This window comes from Pantherophis guttatus, chromosome 4, assembly GCF_059756535.1.
Source record: "Pantherophis guttatus breed Tessera chromosome 4, ASM5975653v1, whole genome shotgun sequence".
NCBI lineage: Eukaryota > Metazoa > Chordata > Lepidosauria > Squamata > Colubridae > Pantherophis > Pantherophis guttatus.
In genome coordinates this window covers 4,076,815-4,101,248 of record NC_142066.1, presented here as the reverse complement: position 1 = coordinate 4,101,248, position 24,434 = coordinate 4,076,815, and the positions used below count along the sequence as shown (strand labels likewise).

Genomic DNA, 24,434 nt, shown 5'->3' with positions numbered 1-24,434 from the left:
ATTTGGATCTTGTGACCCTGTGGGAATGCTATGGCGGTCGTAAGTGCTATGACCAGTTGTAAGTGCGAGGACCGGTTCTAAGTCACTTTTTTTCAGCGCCCTTATAACTTCCAGCGGTCGCTAAAGGAACGGACGTAAGCCGAGGGCCGCCTGAATGACGCATGCTTCTGGGAATGCCTCGTAAACCAGCTGCATTCGAACCCAGAACCGATTCAGGCTTCTGAGAAAAAAAAAAAGCCCGTTGCTGAACTGCCAATCCCTCTTCAGTTCCAGGTGGATCTCCGCATGATCTCCACCGCTTTCCAGATCCTGGAGAAATACGGGCGTAACCTTCTGCATCCTCGTAAACCTTATTTCTGGAGAATGGTCAAATTTAACAATCCGGTTTTCCGGGATACGGTGGACACTATCCAGGTAAGCGCCCCACCCCCACCGCCCCTGCCCTCCCAAACCGGATCCCCTATCTCGGTGGCAGTCCCGCTGGATTTAAAAGTGGAATTTTATGCTAGAGGAGATCCCAGTGGTGGGATTCAAATAATTTAACAACCGGTTCTCTGCCCTAATGACCCGCTGGGTGGGCGTGGCCATGGTGGGTGTGGCCAGGGGGTGCGTCAGGCAGCACCTGGGAGCCAAAATAGGGCGCGGGGGGGACTCCTGGAAGGGGAGGGGTGGGGAGGAGCGGGGCGGGGCCAGACTGCAATTTAACAAGCGGTTCCTCTGAACCGGCCCAAACCGGCTGAATCCCACGACTGAGAAGATCCCAAGGATAAAATTAAAAAAATTCACAGACGCTTCCCAGCGGTGCCAAAATAGAATTAAAATTCCAAATTTAATTTTGGCGGTGCCAAAATAGAATTAAAATTCCAAATTTAATTTTGGCGCTACCAAAATAGAATTAAAATTCCAAATTTAATTTTGGCGGTGCCAAAATAGAATTAAAATTCCAAATTTATTTTTGGCGGTGCCAAAATAGAATTAAAATTCCAAATTTAATTTTGGCGGTGCCAAAATAGAATTAAAATTCCAAATTTAATTTTGGCGGTACCAAAATAGAATTAAAATTCCAAATTTAATTTTGGCGGTGCCAAAATAGAATTAAAATTCCAAATTTAATTTTGGCGCTGCCAAAATAGAATTAAAATTCCAAATTTAATTTTGGCGGTGCCAAAATAGAATTAAAATTCCAAATTTAATTTTGGCGGTGCCAAAATAGAATTAAAATTCCAAATTTAATTTTGGCGGTGCCAAAATAGAATTAAAATTCCAAATTTAATTTTGGCGGTGCCAAAATAGAATTAAAATTCCAAATTTAATTTTGGCGGTGCCAAAATAGAATTAAAATTCCAAATTTTCTCTTTTTTTTTTTCATATCTGGTGAATTTCCCGCGAATGGACTGGGAAGCATTGATAACGTTTCATGCTTTTTAAGAAATCGGGTTTAGGGCAGGTCCAAGAAATCTTTCTCTCGAGAAAGGTGATCCTTTCTCGAAAGAAAGAACCTTGTTCTGGGAATCCCCGGGAATCCACAAAGCTTCCAAGATTTCTTGCTTGGCTGTCTGGGTTTAAATCAGTGAAATCTCCCGGAATTTTTTCATAAGCAAAATAGGTTTGTTAAATTTTTACCGCCGCCTTCCCACTTCGTTGCGGATGGAGAGCAGCAGTGTAGATAGATCCCGCCCCCCCTTCCCTGCCAGGGATCTCCCTGGAGGGGATCTGGGATGAGAATCAGCCTTTGGTTCAAGGACCCAAAAGATCCAAACTTTTAGAATCCACAGACTTTTTTTGGATGTGAATCCGTCCTGTAGGCCAGGATGAAGACACTTTTAAAACAGCGTTTGGCCACTTTAAGAGAGGGGTGGACTTCAACTCCCAGAATTCTCGGGTCAGCCATGCTGACTGGGGAATTCTGGGAGTTGAAGTCCACCCCTCTTAAAGTGGTGAGAAATACTAATTCCTAATGCCAGTTTGAGGTTGTGTAGGGGATGAAATTCCCCCCCCCCTTTTTTTAATACAATGAAGGAATGCATCGTTCTGAAATTATGCTTTCTTTTCCCAACAATTTCCAAATGTTGTAAATTTGCAATTGGCATCGAATAAATGTTTGCAAAAGGCTACCCGCCCTCTCTCTCTATAGCTCTTCTTCTCCCTTTCTCCCTGTCCCCCTCTATCTTTCTCTTTCTCTCTCTTTTCTCTCCCCCCTCTCTCCCTCCTTCTCTTTCTCTCTTTCTTTTTCCCTTTCTCCCTCTCTCCCTCTTCTCCCTTTCCCTCTCCTTTTCTCTCTCCCTTTCTTTTTCCCTTCCTCCCTCTACCTCTTCTCCCTCTCTTTCTTTCTCTCTCCCTTTCTCTCTCCCTCTCTCTCCCTCTTTCTTTTTCCTTTCTTCCTCTCTTCCGCTCTATCTCGTCTACTCCCTTTCTCTTTCTCCCTCCCTCCCTCTTTCTCTCTCCCTCTCCCTCTTTCTCTTTCTCTCTTTCTTCTCTTTTTCTTTTTCTTTTTCTTTTTCTCTGTCTCTTTCTTTCTTTCTCTTTTCCCCTTTCTCCCCTTTTTCTCTCTTCTTTCTTTCTCTCTCTCTCCCTCTTGCTCTCTCTCTCCCTGCTTTCTCTGTCTCTCTTTCTCCCTTTCTTTCTCGCCTCTCTCTTGCTTTCTCTTTCTCTCTGTCTCTTTCTCTCTTCCTCTCTTCCTCTCTCTCTCTTTTTCCCTTTCTCCCTCTCGCTCTTCTTTCTCTCTCTCCCTCTTTCTCACTCTCTCTCCCCTTCTTTCTCTGTCTCTCTTTCTCTCTGTCTCTTTCTCTCTTCCTCTCTTCCTCTCTCTCTCTTCTTCCCTTTCTCCCTCTCGCTCTTCTTTCTCTCTCTCCCTCTTTCTCCCTCTCTCCCCTTCTTTCTCTGTCTCTGTTTCTCTCCTCTCTCTTTCTCTTTTCCTTTCTCTCTCTCTTTCTCTCTTCCTCTCTCTTCTTTCTTTTTCCCTCTCTCCCTCTTTCTTTCTCCCTCTCTCTCCTCTCTCTATCACTTTCTCTTTCTCTCTCTCTCTCTCTCTCTCTCTCTCTCTCTCTCTCACTCTCTCCCTTTGTCTGTTTTGTGTGCGTTTGTGTATGTGTCACCCCTTCGCCTGCCAAAACGACACCTTCTCTTCCGGCAGGGCGGACGGGACGTCCTCCGGCTGTACGGCTATTCGGAACAGAAGGCCGATGGGCTTTATTTCCCGGAATCTCAGCTCGAGCCGGATATTCCTCAAGTAGCATCCGTCACCGTAGACGTCATGCTCCTTCGTGCGGAGCTGACCCTTGTCCTCTCGGTACGGGGTGGTGGGGGGCGTGAGACCAAGCCGGTCTGACGGGGTAGGAGTGGGGAACGGCTAGGGAACCTTTAGGGATCCCTGATAAGAGTTGAAGGAGGATTGTGATTCTTTTTCCTTGTGTAGGAAACGCACCCCAACCCTAAGCTGTTGCAAGAATTAATGGACCAGGGCTTACAGGTGAGCACGCCTATGGGGCAGGCTGGGTGGGTGGAGGGGGTGAAGAAGGGACCGAGGTGGGTCTCAAAAGCTTTGGGGTGAATGGGATGAAGGCCCTTGCTGAGTGTGGTTTTCTTACTTTGTGTTGTGGCCCGTTGGCCACCGGCCCCTCCAGCAGCCGAATCAGTGGAGGAGGAGGAGGTGTGGGAGTCAGGGCCAGCATCAGGGCAACCTGAGAGCTCCGAGGGGGAAGTGGGAATGGAGCTGGCAGAGAGAGAGAGAGAGAGAGAGAGAGGAGAGAGAGAGAGAGAGACAGAGGGAGAGGGAGAGGGAGAGAGAGGGAGGGAGAGAGAGAGAGACAGAGACAGAGAGAGAGATGGAGGGAGAGAGAGGGAGGGAGAGAGAGAGAGGAGAGAGAGAGACAGAGAGAGAGACAGAGGGAGAGAGAGGGAGGGAGAGAGAGAGAGAGAGGGAGGGAGGGAGGGAGCCTGGCCGTCCGTCAGCCCTCCGATGGAGGGTCAACAGCCCCCAGGTCTGGAGGTGGCTGATGAGGAGGAGGAGGAACAGCTGGGTCCTGTGCCTGACGTGCAGATGCGAAGGGAGAGGAGAGGAGAGCAGTGGAAATCTATGGGCTGGTCCTCGGGACGGAAGAGCCACCGCTGCTAACGTAGCCCCCCTAATTCTGGGGATAAAAGGCAGGGGGCGGAGATGAATAGGTGTGGCAGACAACTATTCATCTTCCGACCAGCCTGCGGTGAGAGAGAAGCTTTTTTGCCGGGGCTGCCGGCGTCCCTAATTAAAGGAATCGTTGAGTTCAGAGGGTTTGTCGTATTTGGGGAGCTGGTTCAGAACATTTTGTTTGTACGTCTCTATAGCAGCGTTTCTCAAATCTCAGCCCCTTAAAGATATGTGGACTTCAATTCCCAGAATTCCCCAGTGGGGGAATTCTGGGAGTTGAAGTCCACCCATCTTCAAGGCTGAGAAACATTGGTACGAAGTGGGGGGGTGTCCATGACTTCCATTTGCAGTCTTCCCAGCCGGCTTCCGACAAGCAGAGTCGATGAGGGAAGCCGGATTTGCTTAACGGCCATGCGATCCGCTTAACGCCTGTGTGATTCGCTTAACGACCGAGGGGAATTCACTTCACGACCGAGGTCGGGGGGGAAAAGAATCGTAAAATCAGGCAGGGCTCGCTTAGCTACCATCCCAACGCTTAGCAACAGGGGTTGTGAGTTGTGATTGTGAGTGATGGAGTATCTGTCTAGATACGTGATGGCGAACCTATGGCACGCCGTGTCACAGGTGGCACGCCGAGCCATATCTGTGGGCACGCAAGCATTTCCCTAGGTCAGCTCCAGTGTGCATGCACGCACCGATCCAGCTGATTTTTGGGCCTTCTGGGCCCATCAGAAGTCAGGAAACGGGCCATTTCTGGCCTCCAGAGGGTTGGGGAAGGCTGTTTTTGCCCTCCCCAGGCTTCAAGAGAGCCCCTGGAGCCTGGGGAGGGTGAAAAAATAGGTCTACCGGGGCCACCGATAACCTTTTTGTCATCGCATGCCAAAAGTGGGGGTAGCGGGGGGAATGTTCATACGCGCATGCGTGGGGCGGCATTGAATTATGGGCGTGGGCATGCACGCTTGCGACCCCACTGTGCTCCACCCCACCCCACCCCACCCCCGCTTTTGGCACGGGACGGCAAAAAGGTTAGTCATCACTGGTGTAGATTGTCTGGATCCCATTTTATCTGACCCTGGAGAAACCAGCTTCTCAATCTGGGTTCCATCATCCCCCAACCCCCAGAAGCGCTGGCTGTGGATGATGAAGGAGAGAGTCCCCCACACAGGCAGTCCTCGACTTACGACCGTTCATTTAGTGACCGTTCGAAGTTACAACGGCATTGAAAACAATGACCGCTTTTCACACTTACGACCTTACGTTGCGGCTAGACGCTTGGCAACGGATTCACATTTATGACGGTCGCAGTGTTGACCGGGGGGTTCAAGCCAAGTTCACTTAACAAGCGTGTGACTGACTTCACAACTGTGGCCAGAAAGGTCGTAAAACGGGGGCAAAAGAAACGTTCCACTTACCGACAGAAACGGGGGGCTGAATTGTGGTCGTAAATCGAGGACTCCCTGTATCCGGAGGGCAAAGATTGATCAACTGGCCTACAGGTTGTATCTTTCTTCCTTCAGGATTGGTTCTAAATTTTCTTCAAGGGCCATTTTGGCTTTCAAAGGGAGGAAACCTGGTTTCTCCTCCTCCTTCCGTGGTCCTGATTCTTCTCTCTTTCTCCAGGTCAACAAGCTTGCCGATGCTGGATCCCCGAATCCACTTTTAGCCATGATTCACGCAGGTAACGGGAGAAAGAGCCACGGGTGGTTGGTCGTAAGGTGCCACGTTCGTGGGACTTATTTTGTAACGCAAGCCGGGTTCGCGATCAAACCTGGATGGAAAATGTTGGCGGGTTGAGAGAAACCAAAAATCGAAAGGATCTTTTTAAACCAGAGACAGAGGAAGAGAGTTAAAGATCTGATCGATTGGAGGCTATCCAGTGTTTCTCAATCTCGGCCCCTCCAAGATGGGTGGACTTCAATTCCCAGAATTCCCCTCTTTCTCTCTATCTCTTCTTCTCCCTTTCTCTCTCTCTCCCTTTCTCTCTCCCTATTTCTCTCTCTCTTTCTTTTTCCCTTTCTCCTTCTCTTTCTCTTTATCTCTTCTCTCTCTCTCTTTCTCTCTTTTTTTTCTCTGTGTCTTCCTCTCTCTCTCTCTTTCTTTCTTTCTCTCTCTTTTACCCTTTCCCTCATCTGTTTCTCTCTTCTTCCTTTCTCTCTCTCTCCTTCTTTCTCCCTCTTTCTCTCTCTTTTTTCCCTTTCTCCCCTCTCTCTCTCTATCTCATCTTTTTCTCTCTCTCTCCCTATTTCTCTCGCTTTCTTTTTCCCTTTCTCCCTCTCTCTCCTCCCTTTCTCTCTTTTTCCATATTTCTCACTTTCTTTTTCCCTTTCTCCCTCTTTCTCTTTATCTCTTCTTCGCCTTTCTCTCTTTCCCTTTCTCTCTCCCTATTTCTCTCGCTTTCTTTTTTCCCTTTCTCCCTCTCTTTCTCTATCTCTTCTCCCTTTCTCTCTCTCCCTTTTCCTATTTCTCTCTTTCTTTTTCCCTTTATCTCTTCTTCTCCCTTTCTCTTTCTCTCCCTTTCCCTATTTCTCTCTCTTCCTTTTCCCCTTTTCCCCTTTCTCCCTCTTTCTATCTCTTCTCTCTCTTTCTTTCTCTCTCCCTCTCTTTCTTTCTCTCTTTCTCTTTTTCTCTCCCTCTTTTTTCTCTCTTTTTCCCCCTTTCCCCATCTTTCTCCTTCATTCTCCTCTCTCTTTCTCTCTTTCTCTCTTTCTCTCCTTCATTCTCCTCTCCCTTTCTCTCTTTCTCTTTTTCCCTTTCTTCCTCTCCCTCTCTAGTCAGGGGGCTAGACTAGAAGACCTCCAAGATCCCTTCCAGCTCTATTCTGATTGAAACTCATCAAGGAGAGAAGCAACCGGGAATTAAGGAGAAACTTCCTAACAGTGAGGACAATTAACCAGTGGAACAACTTGCCACCAGAAGTTGTAGGTGCTTCATCAGTGGAGGCGTTTAAAGAAAAGACTGGACAGCCACTTGTCTGAAATGGTCATTCCATCATTCCCACTGATGGCCGTGGCCATATCAGTGGGAACGCGAGCTCAGCTTCCCACCGGAAGTTGTCAAACGGGCCGTTTTCAGCCTCCAGAGGACCTCCGGGGGGTGGGGGGGAGGCCGTTTTCATCCTCCCCAGACTCCTAGAGAGGCCCTGGAGGCTGGGGGCAGCAAAAAACAGGCCTTCTGGTCCCACCGGAAGTTGTCAAATGGGCCATTTTTGGCCTCCAGAGGACCTCCGGGGGGGTGGGAAAGGCTCTTTTCGCCCTCCCCAGACTCCTAGAGAGTCCCTGGAGGCTGAGGACAGCAAAAAACAGGCCTTCTGGTCCCACCGGAAGTTGTCAAATGGGCCGTTTTCAGCCTCCGGAGGACCTCCCGGGGGGTGGGGAAGGCTGTTTTCGCCCTCCCCAGACGCTTAGAAAGTCCCTGGAGGCTGGGGACAGCAAAAAACGGGCCTTCCGGTCCCACCGGAAGTTGTCAAACGGGCCGTTTTTGGCCTCCAGAGGACCTCCGGGGGGGGGAGGCTGTTTTTGCCCTCCCCAGACTCCTAGAGAGTCCCTGGAGGCTGAGGACAGCAAAAAACGGGCCTTCCGGTCCCACTCAAAGTTGTCAAATGGGCCGTTTTCGGCCTCCAGAGGGGGTGGGGAAGGCTGTTTTCGCCCTCCCCAGACTCCTAGAGAGTCCCTGGAGTCTGGGGACAGCAAAAAACAGTCCTTCTGGTCCCACCAGAAGTTGTCAAATGGGCCGTTTTCAGCCTCCGGAGGACCTCCCGGGGGGTGGGGAAGGCTGTTTTCGCCCTCCCCAGACGCTTAGAAAGTCCCTGGAGGCTGAGGACAGCAAAAAACGGGCCTTCCGGTCCCACCGGAAGTTGTCAAACGGGCCGTTTTTGGCCTCCAGAGGACCTCCAGGGGGGGGGAGGCTGTTTTTGCCCTCCCCAGACTCCTAGAGAGTCCCTGGAGGCTGAGGACAGCAAAAAACGGGCCTTCCGGTCCCACTCAAAGTTGTCAAATGGGCCGTTTTCGGCCTCCAGAGGGGGTGGGGAAGGCTGTTTTCGCCCTCCCCAGACTCCTAGAGAGTCCCTGGAGTCTGGGGACAGCAAAAAACAGTCCTTCTGGTCCCACCAGAAGTTGTCAAATGGGCCGTTTTCGGCCTCCGAAGGACCTGGGGGGGGTGGGGAAGGCTGTTTTCGCCCTCCCCAGACGCTTAGAAAGTCCCTGGAGGCTGAGGACAGCAAAAAAACGGGCCTTCCGGTCCCGCTGGAAGTTGTCAAATGGGCCGTTTTCGGCCTCCGGAGGACCTCCAGGGGGGTGGGGAAGGCTGTTTTCGCTCTCCTCAGAGTCTTAGAGAGACCCTGGAGGCTGGGGATAGCGAAAAACGGGCCTTCCGGTTCCACTGGAAGTTGTCAGACAGGCCGTTTTCGGCCTCCGGAGGACCTCCAGTGGGGTGGGGAAGGCTGTTTTCGCCCTCCCCAGACGCTTAGAAAGTCCCTAGATCCAGGTGAGAAAGAAAAACGGGCCAACTGGACCATTGCGTGCCAGGAGCAGGGGGAGTCGCGTGCATATGTGCGGGGGTAGGGCGCATAGAATTATGGGTGTTGGCACACCGGCCCCCTGCCCCCCCCCTCCTGGCACATGATGGCGAAAAGGTTAGCCATCACTGCTATAGGGTCTACTGCTTGAACAGGGGGTTGGACTGGAAGACCTCCAAAGTCCCTTCCAGCTCCATTCTGATTGATTGATTGATTGATTGATTGATTGATTGATTGATTGATTGATTGATTGATAACTCGGGAATAAAATCTGCCTTCTGTTGCAGAGATGGGCCCGAATCTTGACTTTTCAGACCTAAGCAGAACAAAACGTGAGAAAAATTGTTGTTTTTTTCTTTTTCTCTCTCTCTCGTTTTTTTTTCCCGATCTGCAGGAAATCTGCCACCGGACACCTGCCTCCTTTGTGGTTTAGAAGCCCCGTCGCAGCACTGTGTGGCTTGCAATCAGAGTTTGTGTCCTAACTGCGATTGGCTGTTTCATAAACATCCTTCTCGGACGCATCATCATCGGGTGCCCATGAAGAACCCTAGCAGAGCGTGGCAGAGCCCCCCACCGCCCCCCAACCCCAGGTATCCCCTTGGGTGCAAATTCTCCCAAGCCAGCCCTCTCGACGCTCCGTCACCTCCCCGTAAAACGGGATATCCTCGGGAAAATGGCTACCGCTTCCTGGCTTCGGGATCCAAAGCAAACCGCCCTCCATTTTTCCCTCTTGTGGAATTATTCCCCCCTCCTTCCAAAATTCACATAAGATCTAGGTAATCCTCGACTTAACGACCTGAAGGGAGGTCAAATTTTTGTTACTGAGAGGGTCGCGACCGATTTTACGACCCCTTCTCGCCGCGGCGGTGAAGCGAATTGCTGCGGTCGTTAAGCAAACCACACAGTCATTCAGCGAATCCGGCTTCCCCCCGTTGACTTGGCTTGTGGGAAACGGGGCAGGGAAGGTCACAAAATGACGATCGCGCGGCGACCGTCGGTTGCCCGGCGCCCGAATTTTGATCACGTGAACCCTGCGGACGTAAGCGCGAGAAGTTTGAAGTCGCCCTTTTCCAGTGCCGTCGTAACTTTGGTCATTAAGCGAATGGTTGTAAGTCGAGGCCCACCTGTATGCACCAGATCATCATAATTTTTTAACGACCCCATAATCCCTTGTGGGGTGGAGTCTGAATGGAGCGAAGTGTTTACTGGCCGGATGCCTTTCCTGTTGCCAGGGCGGAGTCCCATTGCTCCCAGAGAGAGAAACCTGAATGCACCAGATGGTTTATTCCATTATGGAATTTATCAATGTATCAGTTAGTCGTTCAATTGTGATTGATTCAGTGTCGGGTTCTCGTCCCTTTGCAGCCTCTCTAGCATCCCCTCGGAAACGACTTCTCTGCGGCCCCCCAGCCTCCCCCCACTCTCATCCTCCCACACCATCCCCAGTCCGCGCCCTCCCTGGCGCTGCGCAGCGTGTCAGAAGAACAACGACGCCTCCTCCATCCTCTGCATAAATTGCGACCGGCCTCGGGGCTGCAAGACCCCCCAGAACCTCGGCCTGGACGACGAGCTGACCAACCAAGGCCAGCTGGCCAGAGGACGTTGGTCCTGCCAGACCTGCACCTTTCAGAACGAGTCGGCCACCGTCCTGTGCGCCGTGTGCGAGAGGCCGCGCCTAGCCGGGAGACCGGGCACCGGCGACGCCAAGCCCTTGATAGCCTGGGGGGAGGAGAGTGGACCCCAGCAGGAAGATGTGAGTACGGGGGCTTCCAAGAGGAAATGCTTTCTAACACGGGACTAGAATTCCCTGTTGCCTGGTGGTTGGCCCAACGTTCATGCCTAGGGCAGGACTAGAACTCTCTGTCTACTACTGATTGGGCCAAAGTCACCCAGATAGCTTTCCTGCCTAAGGCAGGACTAGAACTCACTGCCTCCTGGTGATTGGTCCAAAGTCACCCAGTCGGCTTTCATGCCTAAGGCGGGACTAGAATTCCCAGTCTCCTAGTGATTGGCCCAAAGTCACCCAGTCGGCTTTCATGCCTAAGGCGGGACTAGAACTCACCGTCTCCTGATGATTGGCCCAAAATCACCCAGATAATTTTCATGCTTAAGGCGGGACTAGAAGTCACTGTCTCCTAGTTATTGGCCCAAAGTCACCCAGATAGTTTCCCTGCCTAAAGCGGGACTAGAACTCACCATCCCCTGGTGATTGGCCCAAAATCACCCAGATAATTTCATGCTTAAGGTGGGACTAGAACTCACTGTCTCCTAGTGATTGGCCCAGATAGTCATCCAGATTGTTTTCATGCTTAAGGTGGGACTAGAACTCTCTGTCTCCTGGTGATTGGCCCAAAGTCACACAGATAGTTTTCATGCTTAAGGTGGGACTAGAACTCACTGTCTCCTAGTGATTGGCCCAGATAGTCATCCAGATTGTTTTCATGCTTAAGGTGGGACTAGAACTCTCTGTCTCCTGGTGATTGGCCCAAAGTCACACTGATAATTTTCATGCTTAAGCCGGCACTAGAACTCACTGTATCCTAGTGATTGGCCGAAAGTCACCCAGATAGTTTTCATGCTTAAGGCGGCACTAGAACTCACCGTCTCCTGGTGATTGGCCTAAAGTCACACTGATAATTTTCATGCTTAAGGCGGCACTAGAACTCACTGTCTCCTAGTGATTGGCCGAAAGTCACCCAGATAGTTTCCCTGCCTAAGGCGGGACTAGAACTCGCCGTCTCCTGGTGATGGGCCCAAAATCACCCAGATAGCTTTCCTGCCTAAAGTGGGACTAGAACTTACCATCTCCTGGTGATTGGCCCACCCAAAATCACCCAGATAGTTTCCCTGCCTAAAATGGGACTAGAACTCACTATCTCCTAGTGATTGGCCCACATAATCATCCAGATAGTTTCCCTGCCTAAGGCAGGACTAGAATTCGCCGTCTCCTGGTGATTGGGCCAAAGTCACCCAGATAGTTTTCATGCTTAAGGTGGGACTAGAACTCACTGTCTCCTAGTGATTGGCCTAAAGTCACCCAGATAGTTTTCATGCTTAAGGTGGGACTAGAACTCACTGTCTCCTAGTGATTGGCCCAAAGTCACACTGATAATTTTCATGCTTAAGGCGGCACTAGAACTCACTGTCTCCTAGTGATTGGCCGAAAGTCACCCAGATAGTTTCCCTGCCTAAGGCGGGACTAGAACTCGCCGTCTCCTGGTGATGGGCCCAAAATCACCCAGATAGCTTTCCTGCCTAAGGTGGGACTAGAACTTACCATCTCCTGGTGATTGGCCCACCCAAAATCACCCAGATAGTTTCCCTGCCTAAAATGGGACTAGAACTCACTATCTCCTAGTGATTGGCCCACATAATCATCCAGATAGTTTCCCTGCCTAAGGCAGGACTAGAATTCGCCGTCTCCTGGTGATTGGGCCAAAGTCACCCAGATAGTTTTCATGCTTAAGGTGGGACTAGAACTCACTGTCTCCTAGTGATTGGCCTAAAGTCACCCAGATAGTTTTCATGCTTAAGGCGGCACTAGAACTCACTGTCTCCTAGTGATTGGCCTAAAGTCACCCAGATAGCTTTCCTGCCTAAGGTGGGACTAGAACTTACCATCTCCTGGTGATTGGCCCACCCAAAATCACCCAGATAGTTTCCCTGCCTAAGGTGGGACTAGAACTTACCATCTCCTGGTGATTGGCCCACCCAAAATCACCCAGATAGTTTCCCTGCCTAAAATGGGACTAGAACTCACTATCTCCTAGTGATTGGCCCACATAATCATCCAGATAGTTTCCCTGCCTAAGGCAGGACTAGAATTCGCCGTCTCCTGGTGATTGGGCCAAAGTCACCCAGATAGTTTTCATGCTTAAGGTGGGACTAGAACTCACTGTCTCCTAGTGATTGGCCTAAAGTCACCCAGATAGTTTTCATGCTTAAGGCGGCACTAGAACTCACTGTCTCCTAGTGATTGGCCTAAAGTCACCCAGATAGCTTTCCTGCCTAAGGTGGGACTAGAACTTACCATCTCCTGGTGATTGGCCCACCCAAAATCACCCAGATAGTTTCCCTGCCTAAGGTGGGACTAGAACTTACCATCTCCTGGTGATTGGCCCACCCAAAATCACCCAGATAGTTTCCCTGCCTAAAATGGGACTAGAACTCACTATCTCCTAGTGATTGGCCCACATAATCACCCAGATAGCTTTCCTGCCTAAGGTGGGACTAGAACTTACCATCTCCTAGTGATTGGCCCACATAATCATCCAGATAGTTTCCCTGCCTAAGGCAGGACTAGAACTCGCCATCTCCTGGTGATTGGCCCAAAATCACCCAGATAGTTTCCCTGCCTAAGGCGGGACTAGAACTCGCCATCTCCTGGTGATTGGCCCAAAATCACCCAGATAGTTTCCCTGCCTAAGGCAGGACTAGAACTCGCCATCTCCTGGTGATTGGCCCAAAATCACCCAGATAGTTTCCCTGCCTAAGGCGGGACTAGAACTCGCCGTCTCCTGGTGATTGGCCCAAAGTCACCCAGCTGGCTTTCATGCCTCAGATCGGACATCGAGACCCAACATGGCTAAGATCAGACATCAAGATAAAAGCAGGGCTAAGATCGAATATCAAAAACTGGCACCACTGAGATCGGAGATCGAGGCTGGGCATGATTAATGATGTCTCTTCTTTGTCAGAGAAGATGTCAGATTGAATGACAGCTGTCGTGGGAATTGTAGTTCCACTTTTGGGTGGTGCTATCCTTTGGGGCTGCTCCCGATGTCTCATTTTAGCCACGCCCAATCACAATGTCTTATCTTTACCTCTGCCGGATTTTCCCTGTCCCCAATCATCGATGTCCGATCTTTGCCGTGCCCGATCCCGGATCTTATCCGTGCCGGATCTTGCACCCTGGCGCTAATCTTGAGCCCGGAATTTCCACCCCCCCTCCCCACTTCTCTTCCCGCAGGCCCCCAGCTGGCAGTGTGAACACTGCACTTTCCGCAACACCGTCGCCCGACGGATCTGTGAGATGTGCAACTGTACCAGCCTGCACGGCGATCCCCAGCCCTCCCACGCCCGGACCGAGAAGGAGGAGGTGGGCAGGATGAAGCGGCAGGTGGTGGAAGCCCCCGCGGAGCCCCAGGATTTGTCGAGAGCCCCGTCCGTCTCCCCTGAGGAGGTGGAGCAACAGAGGCAGGAAAAGCTGCGGGATGACGGGCAGAAGATGGTGGCCATGATCAGGGTGAGTTCTCCACCCACCCATGGGCGTGGCCATGATGGGTGTGGCTTACTTGGCCTCCTACACTACGGAGGCAGGGGGCATTTATGCCCTCCCCAAGTTCGGGGGGCCAGCCAGGCCTTGCAACTACCAGTTCGGCGAACCAGATGTAAAATTAGCATCCGTTTCGCCCGAACCGGCTGAATCCCACCTCTACCCAGAGGCCTTAGGATAGGAAGCCTAACCAAACTCTTTTGTTTTTCCTTGTATACAGATTTTTGTTCTCTGTGTGTGTGTGTGTGTGTGTATGTATACATGCGTGTGCATCTATATATCTATACAGGTAGTCCTCGACTTAACAGCCACAATTGAGCTCAACTTTTTTCTGTTGTTAAGCGAGACATTCGTGAACTGAGCTTTGCCCCATTGGACGACTTTTCTTGACAATGTTTGTTAACTGAACCGCTGCCGTTGATCGGTTAGCAGGACGGTTGTTAAGTGAATCTGGCTCCCCTCCCCCCTCCCGTCTTGGCATGTCAGAAGGTCGCAGAAAGGAGAGCACGACGTTGACCCCGGGATGCTGTGAATGTCGTTGTAAGCATGAACAGGTTGCCCTGCATCCTGAATTTTGATTACGTGGCCGGGGGAATGCTACAAAGCATTGGGACTGGGGAAAATGGCCGTCAGTCATTTTTTTTCCGGTGCCGTCGTAACTTTGGGCGGTCACTAAATGAACGGTTATAAGTCGAGACTACCTGTATCTATCTATAGAGCTACCTATATATCTGGAGGACTGTTAGGAATGTTTGCTGCCTTGAATTACCTATAAAGTAATGAAAGGTTATTAGGGATGGATGGATGGATGGATGGATGGATGGATGGATGGATGGATGGATGGAAATAGATAGACAGACAGACACAGACAGATGATAGGTAGAGTGGATGGATGAATGAGTGGATGGATGGAAATAGAGAGACAGACAGACAGATGATAGGTAGATTGGATGGATGGATGGATGGATGAAAATAGAGAGACAGAAAGACAGACAGATGATAGGTAGAGTGGATGGATGAATGAGTGGATGGATGGAAATAGAGAGACAGACAGACAGACGATAGGTAGATTGGATGGATGGGTGGGTGGGTGGATAGAGATAGACAGATAGAAGATGGATAGGCAGATAGAGACAGACAGACAGACTGACTGACATACAGATATATAGATAGATGATAGGTGGATGGATGGATGGAGATAGAGAGAGAGATGATGGAGGGAGGGAGATAGACAGACAGATGGATGATAGGTCGATTGGATGGATGGATGGACGGAGATAGATAGATGGATGGATAGGCAGATAGATAGATAGATGATAGGTAGATAGGATGAATGGATGGATAGATGGATGGTAGGTAGGTAGATTGAATAGATGGATGGATGGAAATAGACAGACACAGATGATAGGTAGATTGGATGGATGGATGGATGGAAATAGATAGATGATAGGTAGATTGGATGGATGGATGGATGGATGGATGGATGGATGGATGATAGGTAGATTGGATAGATGGATGAAAATAGAGAGAGAGACAGAAAGACAGACAGACAGATATATGATAGGTAGAGTGGATGGATGAATGAGTGGATGGATGGAAGAGAGACAGACAGACAGACGATAGGTAGATTGGATGGAGGGATGGATGGATGGATGGGTGGATGGAGATAGACAGATAGAAGATGGATAGGCAGATAGAGACAGAGACAGACTGACAGACAGATATATAGATAGATGATAGGTGGATGGATGGAGATAGAGAGAGAGATGATGGAGGGAGGGAGATAGATGGATGATAGGTAGATTGGATGGATGGATGGACGGAGATAGATAGATAGAGTGAATGGATGGATGGATGGATGGATGGATGGATGGAGAAAGAGATCCATAGATATATATGTATTTGATATATAGCTACAATATAGATACAATTATGCATATACATATTATAGATAGACGCCTAGCTATGTGTGCCTGGATGTTCGTGCGCCTATATTTATCCTGCCTTTTTAAAATTAACATCTCTAGTTTGCTAATATACATAATACTCTCCATGAATTTTCCCCACAACAACAACTCTATGAGGTAGGTTAGCCTGAGAGCAAATGGCTGGCCACTTAGCTGATGGCAGGAGGATCCAACCCATCCTGCCTGCAAAAGAGGCTCTCCAACTCCCCCCAAATCCTTTTTATCAGCCATGGTTGTCTCTCTCCTCGGGGGGGAGAGGGGTTATGAAACGGTCGTAAGTGAAGGACTATCTGCAACTCGTTCTCCTCCCGGCCAATGTAATCGCCAACCAACTTCGGAGTCCTCTCTCTGTCATCTTGGCCCTGGTTTCGTTTTTTTGGCCCCCACAGGAGGCGGAAACTGTGGGCGTAGCCCCCGAAATGGTGGCGGCCGCCTTGTGCTACTCGGGAGCTGAGCTGCCCCTGGCCTGGCTGAAATCAGAGCTGCCCTGCGTCCTGGAAGGTATGGCGGAACTGGCCACTCAGCGAGGCGAGGAAGAGCCCGACGGCGGTCTGGGTGCCATAACGCTCCAGGAAGTCCAAACCGCGTGGGTGGCCAGCCGGGGCGACGTAGATGACGCCGTCGGCCGATGCCTCAGTGCCCGTCGGAGCAAGGTGAGTCTCGGCAAAATGCGCGGGAAAAATAGAATAAGGAATTAGGTAAAGGTAAAGGTTCTCCTCGCACATACGTGCTAGTCGTTCCCGACTCTAGGAGCGGTGCTCATCTCCGTTTCAAAGCCGAAGAGCCAACGCTGTCCGAAGACGTCTCCGTGGTCATGTGGCCAGCATGACTCAACGCCAAAGGCGCACGGAACGCTGTTACCTTCCGACCAAATTTTTCTACTTGCATTTTTTATGTGCTTTCGAACTACTAGGTTGGCAGAAGCTGGGACAAGGAACGGGAGCTCACCCCGTTACGCGGCGCTAGGGATTCGAACCGCTGAACTGCTGACCTTTTGATCGACAAGCTCGGCGTCTTAGCCACTGAGCCACCGTGTCCATTTTATAATAAGGCATTGTAATAGTGTTTTTCAAACCTTGGCCACTTTAAGATGGGTGGACTTCCAACTCCCAGAATGCCCCACATCAGTTTCCCATTTAATTGTCAAGCCGTCTAGCTCACCTTTAAATCATTTATTAATTTAGTTTGTCCTGGGTTATTTTTTTTTTCTACTTTGCTGAAGTCAAGATATATTACATCTACTGCATTCCCACTATCTACTAAGAAAACTACCCTATGAAAAAATACGACAAAATGCAACAAAGCCAAAGAGATAGACCTCCACATGGTACCATAAGAGTCACGACTTACGTTTAACATACTCCTCGACTTACAAACATTCATTTAGTGACCGTTCGAAGTTACAACGGCGCAGGAAAAAAGTGACTTAGGACCATTTTTCACACTTTACAACCGTTGCAGCATTCCCGTGGGACACGTGTTCAAAATCCGGATGCTTGGCAACTGGTATGTACTTATGACAGTTGCCGTGGTCTTGTGATCCCCTTTTGCGACCTTCTGACAAGCAAAGTCAGTGGGGAAAGCCGGATTCACTTAACAACCATATAGCTAACTTAAGGACTGCAGTGATTCACTTAACAGCTATGGCAAGGAAAGTCATTGAATAGGGCAAAACTCACTTAACAACTGTCCCACTTAGCAACATAAATTTTGGCCTCGGTTTTGGTCGTAAGTCGAGGACTAGCTGTAGTTCTTCTAACCCATGCTGAATTCTGGTCAACCCTTGGGCGGCTGGGGAATTCTGGGAGTTGAAGTCCATCCTGTTGTGGCCCGCCAGCAGATCTGACAGCAGATTCGGACAGTGAGGAGGTTGGGGAGGAACATGGGCAAGTCCTGGAGACTAGAGAAGGCTCTGACGAGGGCTCTGCGTCGGAGGCAGAGAGGGGGCCAGGGCCGTCTGACAGTTGTCAGCTGCCTTCGAAGTCGGACATCAGTTGGGCAGAAGAACAGCTGAATCTTGTTCCCAGTGTGGGAAGCGAAGGGAACAGCTAAAGAACAAGGGTCGACTCAGGAGTAAAGCCACAGATGGACGGTGAATGGTCCCTCCCAGAGGGAATAAAAGAGGAACAAAAGGGGAGTGGAGTTTGCAGGAGACAATTCGTTTGGGTGAAGATCTGTTCCTGCATTCTTGCCAAGTATTGTCGGTGACAGTGTGGAATCTGAAAGATATCGGCCTAGCCACTCTCTAAACCTGATAAAGGTCAGATCCTGGTTAGGGTTTGGTTTCGGGAAGGTGACGTCAGGCTTGGTTCTCTCCACAGGTGAGAGAGCTGAAGTGCCTGGGCTTCGAAGAGCGGGGCCCTGTATTACAGGCCCTGTACGAGAACAACGGCGACTTATGGCGGGCTCTGGTGCAGCTGCAGCGTGCCCGTCTGGCACCTTTCCACCAGCGGCTGTGGGAGAGCGAAGACCCTCCGCTGGACTTCCAGAGCGCCGACCGACAGGTGAGCGAGAGAGGAAGGGAAGGGATCCTGGGCCGCCGGAGATCCAGTGAGAGGAGGTACCACTGGTCCTTTCTCGTCTCTGTTCCTCGTCAGGCGCTGCTGCGGCGTCTCCTGGCCTCGCTGTCTCTACCCAGCTGGGGCCGGGCCGAGCTGGTGGTCTCGTTGATGCTCGAGCAGTCGAACGAAGGTTGGGAGCTGTCGGACATCGTGGAAGCCGTCAAGGCCTCCCCGAACCGCGACTTCATCAAACGCTTGCTCAGCTGGGAGTGCGCCGTCTGCAGCCTGGCCTTGCCGCGGAACAAGGTACCGACGTGCGCCTTTCTTCCATAACGGGGCTTGGTTGACTGTCTCCGGCCCGTAATTAAGTTTTGGTCGCCACGATGTGAAAAAAAAAAGATGTGGAGACTCTAGAAAGAGTGCAGAGAAGAGCAACAAAGAGGATTAGGGGACTGGAGGCTAAAACGTACGAAGAACGGTTGCAGGAACTGGGTATGTCTCGTTTAATGAAAAGAAGGACTAGGGGAGACATGATAGCAGTCTTCCAATATCTCAGGGGCTGCCCCAAAGAAGAGGGAGTCAAGCTATTCTCCAAAGCACTTGAGGGCAGGATAAGAAGCCATGGGTGGAAACTATTCAAGTAGAGAAGCAACCTAGAATTAAGGAGAAATTTTCCTGACAGTTAGAACAATCAATCAGTGGAACAACTTGCCTCCAGAAGTTGTGAATGCTGCAACACTGGAAGTTTTTAAGAAGATGTTGGATAACCATTTGTCTGAAGTGGTGTAGGGTTTCCTGCCTAAGCAGGGGGTTGGACTAGAAGACCTCCAAGGTCCCTTCCAACTCTGTTATTCTATTTCGTTCCATTCTGTTCCGTTCCGTTCCATTCTATTCCATTCCATTCCAGTGCTGAAATCCATTTTTTTTACTACCGGTTCTGTGGGCGTGGCATGGCTGAGTGGGCGTGGCGTGGCTGGGTGGGCGTGGCTGGGTGGGCACGGCAGGGGAAGGATACTGCAAAATCTCCATTCCCATCCCACGCCTGAGGGAAGGATACTGCAAAATCCCCATTCCCACCCCACTCCTGAGGGAAGGATACTGCAAAATCTCCCATCCCATTCCTGAGGGAAGGATACTGCAAAATCTCCATTCCCACCCCGCTCCTGAGGGAAGGATACTGCAAAATCCCCATTCCCACCCCACTCCTGAGGGAAGGATACTGCAAAATCTCCAATCCTACCCCTCTCCTGAGGGAAGGATACTGCAAAATCCCCATTCCCACCCCACCTTCCTGCAAAATCCCCATTCCCACCCCCACTCCTGAGGGAAGGATACTGCAAAATCTCCAATCCCTCTCCTGAGGGAAGGATACTGCAACATCCCCATTCCCACCCCCACTCCTGAGGGAAGGATACTGCAAAATCTCCAATCCCACCCCTCTCCTGAGGGAAGGATACTGCAAAATCCCCATTCCCACCCCACCTTCCTGCAAAATCCCCATTCCCACCCCCACTCCTGAGGGAAGGATACTGCAAAATCTCCAATCCCACCCCTCTCCTGAGGGAAGGATACTGCAAAATTCCCATTCCCACCCCACCTTCCTGCAAAATCCCCATTCCCACCCCACTCCTGAGGGAAGGATACTGCAAAATCTCCAATCCCACCCATCTCCTGAGGGAAAGACACTGCAAAATCTCCAGTCCCACCCCACTCCTGAGGAAAATATACTGCAAAATCCCCATTCCCACCTCACTCTGGGGCCAGCCAGAGGTGGTATTTGCCGGTACTCCGAACTGCTCAAAATTTCCGCTACCGGTTCTCCAGAACCTGTCAGAACCTGCTGGATTTCACTCCTGGGTGGCACGCAGAGCCCTCTCTGTGGGCGCGCGCGCTGTCGCCAATTGCTCATCGCGGGCACTGGAAAACGGCCTGAAAAATGGCCACAAATCAGGCCGTTTCCAGACTGTTTTTCAGGCCATTTTGGGGCCTTCTTTGGGCCGTTTTCTGGCTTTTTTTCGGGCCAAAAAACAGCCAATAAACAGGCATGCATTGGTGGCACAGTATTGGAAGAAGCAAGATTTACCTACAATCCAAGAATGGACAATGAAAGTAACAAACCTAGCGGAGATGGCAAAAATTTCAGCGTACTTGAAGGAATATTCAAATGAAAGATATTTAAGGGACTGGAGAAGATGGATAGATTATATCCAAAGTAAATACCGGAATAAGAAGTTGCAGATAGGTTATGAATAAATATGTAGATATTTGGCGTGTTTTTAGGTAATTAAGTTACCTAAACTTAGGGTAATTAGGGAATTGAAGGAATAAGAGATGCTGAATGTTATAATTATTTAGATTAGGATGGATTATGATTGTTGAATGTTATATCCTGTAATTTGTTCTGGGAAGGTGGGGGGGAGGTGGGCAGATGGGAAGGGGAAGGGGTGGGGGGAGGAGTGGGGGGGTAAGGGAGGGGAGGGTGTGGGGGTGGTAGGGAAGGGGGGCAAACATGTAAACCTTCTGTAATTTTTTTTTTTTAATAATAAAACAAGCATGCGCACGCCGGCCAGTTGTTCTTCGGATTTCCTGCGCTCCGGCGTGCACACATGCACATTGTCAGGGTTCCAAGTAATCCGATCGGTCAGGTCCACACAAGGACACACACACATGCACTCGGTGCCTTAAAGGTTCGCCATCACTGACCTACAAGGTCCCTTCCAACTCCGTTAATCTGTGAAATCCTTCTTTTTTCAGATGCAGTCACTAACGTCGTGCGAGTGTACGATTTGCCCCGAGTGTTTTGCTTTGCACTTCACCATCGCCGTAAAAGAGAAACACATCACGGATTTGGTGTGTCCAGCTTGCTCCGAGCCGGAAATCAGCGATGAAACCGAACTTCTAAATTATTTCTCTACTCTTGATATCCAGGTGATGTTTCTCCTGTTCCGTTTCTCCCTGGCTTCCGTTGGGAGTCTATTTTTATTTATTTTTTTAACCGTTTATTTATATATTTTTCCTTAACATACATACAGTAGTGGCCAAAATTGTGGTATTCAGCCGGTTCGCTGAATACGAACCGATCCCCTGGTCGCCGCTCCCTCACCCCGCCTGCAATGTTCGTCACCGCCATGTTCTCCACGCACGCGCATCTCATTGTCTTGCAAGTCCAATGGGATGCGCATGCACAAAGAACATGGCGGCAATGGCTGCAGCTTTTTCTGCGACGTCCAGTATTTTTCAGCGGCCTGCAGCCAGCCGTCGCAGCCGCAAAGCGGCTCTCAGGCTTGCTGGGGGCCGCGGAAAACTCCGGTCAGCTTGCCTTCCAGATTCTGGACCAGCCATCGCGGAAGGAAAGCAGCCCGAACAAAGAGGCGGTGGTGGGGGAGGAAGCAGGGCTAAGGTTGCAGCCATTAAAGGAGGGGAAACGGGGGTGACTAGCGAAAGGAAGGCGGGGGTGGATAGGTGGAAATTCCAAAAATTTTCCTATCTTTTCCTGTGGGCATGGCTGGGGGTGGGTGGGTCATGTGACTGAGTGGGCGTGAGTGACGTCAGGTGGCCACGCCTACTCAGTCACATGCCTCCCCCCCCCCACAGCAGGGCTCAGTGGAGCTTGCCATTTCCCCGTCTGTTTCCCCGCGGCGCCAACCGGAAGTCTCTCTCTCTTTTTTTTTAATACTCTGGTTTCTCTTCAGATTGTATAAATCTTTCGCCTTTTTTTGGAGTTTCAAGATAATCCTATTCCACTGCTGGAATGGCCTGGGAATAGCCCAGACCTGAACCCAATGGAAAATCTAGGGAGCCGACTCAAGAAACTGGTTAGTCAGAAGCGACCCAGCAATAAAACCCAGTTAATAGAAGCCATCCTTCAATCTTGGTTTCACATTAGAACAGCTGCAGAACTAAAAGACTTGGTTCACTCCATGGGAAGACCTTGTAAGGCCGTCATTCATGCTAAAGGTTACCCAACGAAGGATTAACTGACATAGGGATCATTTTTCTGTATCTTGTTTTTTTCTATGGTGATCATTTTTGTATATCTCAGTTTTTCTACGTGTTTCTCTTTTCTTCTTTATACTGTAACTGCTATTCTAATAGCAAATCCTTCATGAAAATTATTGCATTACATTCTTGATTCAATTACCTTTCCATTGATATATAATTTTATTTATTTATTTATTTATTTATTTATTTATTATTTAAATTTGTATACCGCCGTTCTCCCGAAGGACTCAGGGCGGTGAACAGCCAAAATTAAAACACATACAGTATAAAAATTAAAAAGAATTAAAACCGAATTAAATCAGTTTGCCTTCCCTAAATTTTAAAACCCTTTACCCATAAAATAGCGCGTTAAAATTTTAAGCCAGCCCGGCTTGCTGGAATAAGAAGGTCTTCAACGCTCGGCGGAAAGTACAGAGGTCCGGGATCAGTCGTATTCCTGGGGGTAGCTCGTTCCAGAGGGCGGTATGGTACTACTCCCCAAAAAAGTTGTGTTATTAGCTAGTTTTAGAAAATATACTTTTCCCAAAAAAGTTTCCACAATTTTGGCCACTACCAGATTCTTTCCCAATTTTTTTGGGGGTACTGAACCCCTCAATTCTTTTAAATTGGGTTTCTCCACAGTTGCGAGGTTGCCTGGATCAAGAGACGTACGACCTCTTCCATAAGAAGCTGACCGAACACGTACTTATGCAGGACCCCAAGTTTCAGTGGTGCACCCACGTGAGTAGCCCCCACAACCGGGGTTGATTTTGTTTCCGAATGAAAGGAGAAAGGAACCAAAAATTGGGGTGCATTTAAAAAAAAAGGAAAAAAAAAAACCCTTCAAAATATCAGTGAATGAGTAGACCAAGGGTGTCAAATTTGATTTCATTAAGGGCCGCATCCGTGTTGTGCTTGACTTCAGTGGGGCGGGGGGTGGACGGACAGGATGAGCGTGGTCAGCTTGACGTCCCTCGTGTCGGGGGTGCCTGTGGTGGCTTGAGCGCTCTGCCAGCGAAAACGGGCTCCGAAGCTCCGTTTTCGGCTGCGACGGCCTCCTGCAACCTTCTGCCAGAGAAAATGGAGCTCGGTGTCAGCGTTTCGACGCTGGCATAGAGAGAGAGAGAGAGAGAGAGAGAGATAAGCTCTGAACTTCTGCCTGCTAAATCCCTTTGATGTCCGGTTGTCGTGGAAATGAAGGGGGGGGAGACATTCCTGGAAAATGACGAGACAAGAAGTCTGAAGAATGACTTGGAAGATAGCCAATGAGAAGCAGAGATTTGGGGATCGGAAAGGGAGGGATTGGGGGGCAAAAGGTCAGTCTTGTCCACGCGGAGTCATGATCCGGTGGCTGTGCTCAATTAAAGAAAGATTTCCTTAAAGATTGGCAGTTTGGAAATTCATTTATTTTGAGATAGCATCGAAGTCTGACACGCGGGAGGGCCCGTACGTGGCCCTCCCGAGCTCCGTTTTCTCTGGCAGAGGCACCGCGAGCCAGTCCTTCGCTGTTTCCAGGGCGGGCCAGATCTAAGCACCCTGCGGGCTGGATCCGGCCACCAGGCCTTGTGTTTGATACCCCTGGAGTAGACCATCTTTTTAAGAAACTGGTGGACTTCCGGGGATAGATGCAGTGGTGGTACAGCCGGTTCTATCCGGTTCAGGCGAATCGGTAGCGGTGGCTGCGGGAGGCTCCGCCTGCCCGCCCGGACGTCATCACATCCTGTTTTTGACGCTCTGCGTATGCTCGCTTTTGCGAACCGGTAGCGAAGGTAAGTGAATACCATCCCTGGATAGATGGCCACCTTTCCTAACCCGGAGCCTTCCCCGTGAGTCAGGTGGCTGTAACATCCATCCTCCCACTAGTGAGGCCAGCAGGGATGATGGGATTTGTAGTATCATGCATCAGTAGGCTTCCCAGCTGGGGAACGTGGGTGTTAAAGAGTGATCTGCTCACCTAGGAAGACTGTAGAAATAAATAAATAGGTGTTTATAGGAAATAATCCATGATCTCTGCGTTACTGGACTTTGCCTGCTTTATCGGACTGCATTTGGATTAATTCTTGTATTGTTG

General features: G+C 50.0%; 1 protein-coding gene across 2 annotated transcripts in view; it reads left to right on the top strand.

Moving 5' to 3' along the window:
• The window catches only part of RNF31 (ring finger protein 31), a 56,897-nt gene that overhangs the window by 19,010 nt on the left and 13,453 nt on the right, over positions 1–24,434 (top strand). For both annotated transcript variants that reach the window (XM_060684790.2, XM_087891677.1), the window contains exons 3-14: positions 268–414; positions 3,134–3,289; positions 3,416–3,469; positions 5,747–5,804; positions 9,034–9,229; positions 10,005–10,392; positions 13,609–13,884; positions 16,271–16,534; positions 18,203–18,385; positions 18,479–18,688; positions 21,137–21,310; positions 23,006–23,104. In XM_060684790.2, the coding sequence (XP_060540773.2) occupies positions 268–414; positions 3,134–3,289; positions 3,416–3,469; positions 5,747–5,804; positions 9,034–9,229; positions 10,005–10,392; positions 13,609–13,884; positions 16,271–16,534; positions 18,203–18,385; positions 18,479–18,688; positions 21,137–21,310; positions 23,006–23,104 (2,205 nt within the window). The remainder of the gene's footprint in view (positions 1–267; positions 415–3,133; positions 3,290–3,415; positions 3,470–5,746; positions 5,805–9,033; positions 9,230–10,004; positions 10,393–13,608; positions 13,885–16,270; positions 16,535–18,202; positions 18,386–18,478; positions 18,689–21,136; positions 21,311–23,005; positions 23,105–24,434) is intronic.